Genomic DNA, 7,307 nt, shown 5'->3' with positions numbered 1-7,307 from the left:
GAGGTTGCTCGAGGGGAGGGGCTTGGTCACCGATGTGCCACGCCCCCTTTCATAGACGACACTATGGGGCGTGGCCACAGACCGGGGTGATGGCCACGCCCCTCCGGGAGCGCGGGCTGCAGTGGGGGGCGTGGTCAAAGGGCGCGCCCCTCCCCTGTGGGGGCTAAGGCCACGCCCCTCAGCACGAGACTCCGCCCCCTCGGCGGGGACGCGGGAGGGTGGGCGAGCTGCGGGGGAGGAGGCGGGGCCACCCCCGAGGCTCCGCCCCCGTGGCGCGCGCGGCGGCGCTGTCCAATGGGCGCTGAGCGAGGGGGCGTGTCCCGCCTCTGACCCCGCCCCCTGTGCCGCCGCCTTTGTCCCCGCTCGGCCCCGGCCCCGCTCCCGGGGCCGCTCCCGCCGCCACCCCCGGCCCGGCCCCCGCCATGGCCCCCCCGACCCGCTGAGCACGGTGAGTCACGGCCGAGCGGGCCGGGCCCGCTGGGGCGGTGGCCAACGCTCTGACCTCACTTCCGCATCCGCCCCCGGCGCGGCCCGGCCCCGCGGCCCCGGCGAGGGAGGGGCGGCGGAGCGGGAGCCGCCGCCGGACAAAGGTGATGGGGCCGCCGGGGCCGAGCGGGGCCCACCGGGCCGGGCCGGCCCTGAGGGGGCACGGGGAGGGGCGGCCGAGCCGGGGCCGAGCGGGGGGTGCCGGGATCGTAGCGGGGAACATCGGGCCTTGCCGCGGCGTTCCGGGGGCTGTGGGGATGGAGCGGGGCCTTGCCCGGGGAGTTCGGGGCTTTGGGGGGGGGGGATGGCGGCTCTGCGGGGCTTGCTCGGGCTTTGTTGGGGCCCTGCCGGGGTGTGCTGGGGCCTTACTGGGGGAGATTGGGGATTTACTGGGGGAGATTGGGGATTTACTGGGAGAGATTGGGGGTTTAGTGGGGGAGGTCGGGGATTTACTGGGGCCTTGCTGGGAGATATTGGGGTTTTCCTGGGAGAGATCGAGCCTGGCTGGGGCCTCACCAAGGCAGACCCAGTACCTCCCTGAACCTTTCCCGGCCCTTGCCGGGGTGTCCGGGCTATTCCGGGGGTCCCTTTCCCCCTCTCCCCCCTCCCTGGGAGCGGCGCAGCTGCCGCCCGTGCCAGCTGTATGGAAATCACGGCCCCGCGTCACCGTCACCTGACCCCGCTCCTTGTGTCTGTGTGTCCCCCCTCCTCCTCCCGGGGTGTCCCCAGAGCCCCCCGAGCGCCTCCATGCGCAGCCCCGCATTCCCGGGATGACCTCGGGCTCCGGCAGCGCTGCCGCCACGGTCGCCGGCGCCGCCCCCCACAATGGTGAGAACAAACCACCCCAGGCCATCGTGAAACCCCAGATCCTCACCCACGTCATCGAGGGCTTCGTCATCCAGGAGGGCGCCGAGCCCTTCCCGGTAACGTATCCCGGGGGCTGCGGGGGTGGGAAAAGGGGATCGTGGGTTGGGTGAATCGGGAATGGGGCACTTGGAGTGGCTTGAACCCCCCCAGATCCTCACCCACATCGTCAAGGGTTTCTTCATACAGGAAGAGCTGAGCTGTTCCTGGTGATGTATCCCACTTTCCAGACCTGTATTCCAGGGATTGGGGTGCTGGAGGGGTTGGCAATGAGGAACCCCAAGCAATCTTGAACCCCCAAATCCTCCCCTGTGTTATTGAGGGGTTGGTCGTCCAGGAGAGGGCTGAGCTGTTCCTGGTAGGGAATCCCACAATCCAGACTCGTGTTCCAGGGGTTGGGAATGGGGCACCCAAATTGTCTTGAACCCCCAAATCCTCCCCTGTGTTATCGAGGGGTTCACCATCCAGGAAGGGGCTGAGCTGTTCCTGGTGATGTATCCCACTTTCCAGATCTGTATTCCAGACAATGGGGGGGGGCTAGGAATGAGCTCCTGGATTTGGAGAGTTGGGAATGGGACCCCCAAACCATCTTGACCCCACAGATCCTCACCCAGGAAAGGGCTGAGCTGTTCCCTGTGATGTATCCCCACACTCCATGCTCTTATCCCTTGACTTGGAGGTTTGGGAAGGGGCTCCTGGATTGGGGGGGTTGGGAATGGGGCACCCAAAAGACCTTCTGGATCTGGAGGGGTAACCCCAAATCCTCCCCCGTGTTATTGAGGGGTTCATCTCCCAGGAAGGAGCTGAGTCATTCCCTGTAATGTATCCCTGTATCCATACCCTTATTCCTGGATTTGGGGGGGTTGGGAATGAGGCATAAAGGAAAGGGCAGAAGCATTCCAGGTAACGTATCCCATTTCCATGTCCTTCCTCCTGAGTTTGAGGGTTTGGGTGCCCCATTCCCAGACAACTGGGAACCCCCAAATCCTCTCACACGTTACTGAGCTCTTCATTGTCCAGGAAGGGGCTGAACCATTCCCAGGAATGTCTCCCCCTCTACCTGTCCTTCTTCCTGGATTTGGGGAATTGGGAAGTGGGTTCCTGGATTTAGGGGGTTGGGAATGGAGCACCCAGACAATTGTTAGACCCCAAATCCTCACCCACTTTATCATCACCCGGGAGGGGGCTGAGCCATCCCAGTGCAACATTTCTTGTCCTCATTCCTGGATTAGGGAAGTTGGGAAGTTCCTCCCAGCTCTGTGGATGCAGGAGTGGGGGGGTCTCCCAAATTTAGGGGTCTGAAAATGGAGCACCCAGACAGTTATGACCCCCCCCAAATCTACATGCACATTATCATCAGTGGGGAGGGGGCTGAGCCCTCCCTGTCCCACATTCCTTGTCTTCATTTCTGGATTAGGGAAGTTGGGCAGTTCCTCCCAGCTCTGTGGATGCAGGGTGGAGGAGTCTCCCAAATTTAGGGAATTGGGAATGGGGCACCCAGACAGTTGTGACCCCCAAATCCTCACCCACCTTATCGAGCTCTTTGTCACCTGGGAAGGGGCTGAGCCATCCCCGGCACCCTCATCCCCTGCCCTCATTCCTGGATTCGGGAAGTTGGGCAGTTCCTCCCGGCTCCGTGGCCTCGTGGGGGGGCTCTCCCGGGTGTGGGGATGCAGGGGCAGCCCCCCCACGCGTGCTGTGCCGTGGCAGGTGGGGCGTTCCTCGCTGCTGGTGGGGGCCCTGCACAAACAGTATGCGCAGGAGCTGCTCCCGGACAAGCTGCCACCGCAGGACAACACCACCACCACCGACTCGGACATGGAGGAGCCCTACCTGCAAGGTAGCGCCCAAATCCCCGCCAGAACACCCCCAAAACCCCCTCCCCGGGGAGACAGGGGGGCTGAGCTGGCTGGTTTCTCTCTCTGGGTGTCCCCCCACGCCCCCCAGAATCCAAAGAGGAGGGGAACCCCCCCAAGCTGAAGTGTGAGCTCTGCGGCCGCGTCGACTTCGCCTACAAGTTCAAGCGCTCCAAGCGCTTCTGCTCCATGGCCTGTGCCAAGAGGTAACCCCAGCACCCACCTGAGGAGTGGGGAGACCCACAGATCCATCTAGGGGAGGATGGGAAAACCCTAAAATCCGTCTGGTGGAGCGAGGGTAATCCCGAAACGCGCCTGGGGGATGGAGGGAACCCCAAAGTCCATCTGGGGGTGGGGGTAACCCCAAAACCCACCTGCCCCTCCCACACCCTCAGTGGAGTAGAGGGAACCCCAAAACTCCATCCAGTGGGATAGAGGGACCCCTAAAACCCACCCGACCCCCTTGGCAGGATGGGGATAACCCCAAAATCCACTTAGCAGTGTGAGGATAACACCCAAAATCCACCTGACCTCCACCCCGTGAGGGTAGAGGAATCCCCAAAAGCCACCTGATGGGGTGGCAATAGACCCGAAATTCACTCAGCAGGGTGGAGATAACTCCAAAATCCACTTGGTAGGGTGGGGGTAACCCCCAAACCCCCCCTTCCCGTGGGGTGGCTCCCCCCGAGCCCCCCCCCCCCCCCCCCCGCAGGTACAACGTGGGCTGCACCAAGAGGGTGGGTTTGTTCCATCCCGACCGCACCAAACTGCAGAAACCGGGGGGGCCCCCCCACGGGCGGCGCCGCAGCTGCAAAGGAACCCTGCCCCCCCTGGGCAAGGACAGCAAGAAACAGGTGAGGGGGCACCAAGGCCAAGGTTTGTCACTGAATTCCAGGGACACGGGCTGGGCACTGAGGCTGCAGCTGGGACGTGGGGTGGGTGCTGAGGCCAAGATTGGTCCCTGAATTTTGGGGACACAGGCTGGGTGCTGGGGCCGGTGGTTATCCCAAATTTTGGGGATGGGTTGGGCACCAGGGCTGGGGTTTGTCATTGAATATTGGGGAGGGGGATGAGCACCAAGGCTGAGATTGTTCCCATTTGGGGGGACACGGGGTGGAATCTGAGGCTGGAGTTTGTCCCTGAATTTTGGGGGCAGGGATGGGCACCGAGGGTGAGGTTTGTCCCCATTTTTGGGGCACCGGGGCTGGGGTTTGTCCCCATTTTTGGGGCACCAGGGATGGGGTTTGTCCCCATTTTTGGGGCACCAGGGCCGAGGTTTGTCCCCATTTTTGGGCGCTGGTGCCGGCGCTGTCCCCACAGCCCCCAGGCCGTGTCCCAGCGGCGTCACCGTCGTTGTCACCACAGCTCAACCACAGCCAGGAGGATTCGAGCCGCTGCTCCGACAACTCGAGCTACGAGGAGCCGCTGTCGCCCATCTCCGCCAGCTCCTCCACGTCCCGGCGCCGGCAGGGGGAGCGGGACCTGGAGCTGCGGGACATGGAATTGCCCGACGTGCACGGCCGGGACCTGCCCGGGCTCGGCCACCGCTTCCTGCCCAGCGAGCCCAGCAAGTGGAACGTGGAGGACGTGTACGAGTTCATCCGCTCCCTGCCCGGTGAGGAACGGGCACAGCCCGGGAATGGGGGAGGATGGACCGGGGACAGCCCCGGGAATGGGAGTGGGGATGGGGTTTGCTCAGGGAGAACCTCCCGAGTGGAGTTTGGGGGAACTGCTCCAAGAGAACCCCAGGAATGTGGGGATTGCTCATGGAGAGCTCTGTAAGTATTTTGGGAAGGGGGATTTACTTATGGGAGGAAATCCATGAAAATCCATAAAAAAAATACATAAATGTGTTTTTTTGGGGGGGGGGATTTACACATGGATAACTCCATAAAAAATGTATTGGAGGGGATTTACACGTGGGTAACTCCATAAACATATTTTTGGGGGTATTTACACACAGATAACGCCATCCATAATTGTTGGGGGGGATTTATTCCCTGATAATCCCATACTTGTATTTTGGGGGGGGGATTTACTCCCTGATAACCCTATAAATATATTTTGGGGGGGGATTTACACACTGCTAACCCCATACATACATACATTTGGGGGGGATTTACTCAGAGATAACCCCATAAATAAATTCCTGAGGGGGAATCGCTCCCTGCCAGCCCCACCCATCCATCTTTTGGGGGGTGGGAGCAATCCTTCCTGGGGGGTGAGGGTCTCCCAGCTGAGGCCCTGGCGGCATTCCCGACCTTTGCAGGCTGCCAGGAGATCGCGGAGGAGTTCCGGGCGCAGGAGATCGACGGGCAGGCGCTGCTGCTGCTCAAGGAGGACCATCTGATGAGCACCATGAACATCAAGCTGGGCCCCGCCCTCAAGATCTACGCCCGCATCAACATGCTCAAGGACTCCTGAACTGGGGGGAGGGGAGACACCCCACAAAACACCACCACCCCCCCACAGGACCCCCCCAAAACACCCCCCTGGCCCCGGGGAAGGGGTGGGGGGTGGTGGGGGAGACCCTTGTGAGCACAACCCGAGCCCGGGGAGCCCCCCGGGGGTGTAAATAGCCCGTAGCTCTTAGAGCCCCCCACCCCTCACAGTCTGGGGGGTCACCCCCTCTTCTCCGGCAGGGAGGGGGGGTCCCCACGTCCCCCCCGTGCCCCCCACACCCCTCCCCCAGTCGGCAGGGCCAAGCAGGATGGTTGCCTTAATGTGAGCCCCCCTCCCCCAGCTGGGATTTTGGGGGTCCCTGGAGTGGGGGGGTGGGAAGGGGTGGGGTTCACACACACCCCCCCCACGCTGGGCTGGTTTGGGGGCACCTCAGTACAGGATGGTGGGAAGGGGGGCCCCCCCCCGGGCAGGTAAGGACCCCCCCCCCCCCCCCCCCCCCCCCCCCCCCCCCCCCCCCCCCCCCCCCCCCTCACGGCCACCGCGGCCTTTTTAAGAAAAGAAAAGGAAAAAAAAAGGAAAAAAAAAAACAAACCGGCCCCTCCCCCCCCTCCCGGGCTGGATTTTGGGTTGTTTTTAATAAACACGGAAAAAAACAGAGAAAAATGGACCCCCCCTTTTTGTGCCTTCAATCCCCCCGATTCCCTGTGAGGCGGCACCGCAGGGGTGTCCCCAAGTGCCACCTCAGGGCTGTCCCCGAGTCACTGTGGGGGTGGGCACAGGGCTGGTGTCACATCCCCTGTGACCCCAAAATCCCAGCGCTTGGGGGTCACAGGGGACCCCAAAGGAGGGGAGGGGGACAGGAGGGGACACCCCCTGGGGTGGGATGGCCTGGTGGGGGGGTGACACATCCCTGGAGCTGATGCCCAGGGTGGGGTGTCCCTGGGGAGGTGACCCTGCATGTGGCACCTGTGCTCAGGTGTCCACAGAGCTGGTGGCCCTGGTGGTGACACATCCTTGAAACTGGTGGCCACGGCTGTGAGGTGTCCCCAGAGTTTGTGGCCATGGTGAAGTGTCCCCACAGTGGTGGCCACACTGGGTTGTCCCCAGAGCTGATGTCCCCAAAAGTGGCTCACTGGGGTGACTCACCCCCCTCTCCCCAGGACCAGGACCTGCCCCCTTCACCTCAACACACCAGTGACCCCCAGGTGTGTGGCACTGCCACCCCATCCCTGGGGACACTTTGGGGACAGCTCCACCCTCCCCTGCTGCCACCCCACAGGGACTTCCCAGGCTTTGACCCCAAACGTCCTCAAAGTGCTGCCCCCCAATCCTTCCCCTCCCCCCAGCCCCCCCACATTCATTAATTCCCATTTTGTTCTTTTTTTATTTCTCTTTTATTCTCTTTTTTTGGAAAGGGGTTGGGGGGGTTTCCCTCCTTTTCCACACCACGAGGCTGTGCCCCCCCCAGCTTCTCCAGGAACCACAATGCAGGATTTTGGGGGGGGGGGGGAAGGGGTGGGGAGGGGAGAACAGAGTGGGGGGGGGGCAACTGTTTTTATCCATTTTCTCCTCTTTTCTCTCTTTTTTTAACCTTTTTTTCCCCTTTTTTTAATAAGGTACCAACTAGATCTAGGGGGGGCCTGGCCTGGCTGGGCAGCAAGGAAAATAAAAAAGCCCCAAAATTTGGGGGTTGGTTGG

General features: G+C 62.2%; 1 protein-coding gene across 1 annotated transcript in view; it reads left to right on the top strand.

The window, feature by feature from the left end:
* PHC2 (polyhomeotic homolog 2) overlaps positions 1 to 5,653 on the top strand; it is a 16,522-nt gene extending 10,869 nt beyond the window's left edge. The window contains exons 11-17 of the mRNA XM_027909334.1: positions 465 to 590; positions 1,216 to 1,409; positions 3,061 to 3,190; positions 3,298 to 3,412; positions 3,919 to 4,060; positions 4,572 to 4,821; positions 5,476 to 5,653. Of these exons, the coding sequence (XP_027765135.1) occupies positions 465 to 590; positions 1,216 to 1,409; positions 3,061 to 3,190; positions 3,298 to 3,412; positions 3,919 to 4,060; positions 4,572 to 4,821; positions 5,476 to 5,630 (1,112 nt within the window). The 3' untranslated portion in view covers positions 5,631 to 5,653. The remainder of the gene's footprint in view (positions 1 to 464; positions 591 to 1,215; positions 1,410 to 3,060; positions 3,191 to 3,297; positions 3,413 to 3,918; positions 4,061 to 4,571; positions 4,822 to 5,475) is intronic.
* The last annotated feature ends 1,654 nt before the right edge of the window (positions 5,654 to 7,307 follow it).

Source organism: Empidonax traillii, unplaced genomic scaffold (genome assembly GCF_003031625.1).
Source record: "Empidonax traillii isolate 1590-97213 ecotype Southwest subspecies unplaced genomic scaffold, ASM303162v1 scaffold2068:size76651, whole genome shotgun sequence".
NCBI lineage: Eukaryota > Metazoa > Chordata > Aves > Passeriformes > Tyrannidae > Empidonax > Empidonax traillii.
Note: the sequence above shows the minus strand (reverse complement) of the source record. Positions and strands in the feature narration are given on the sequence as shown.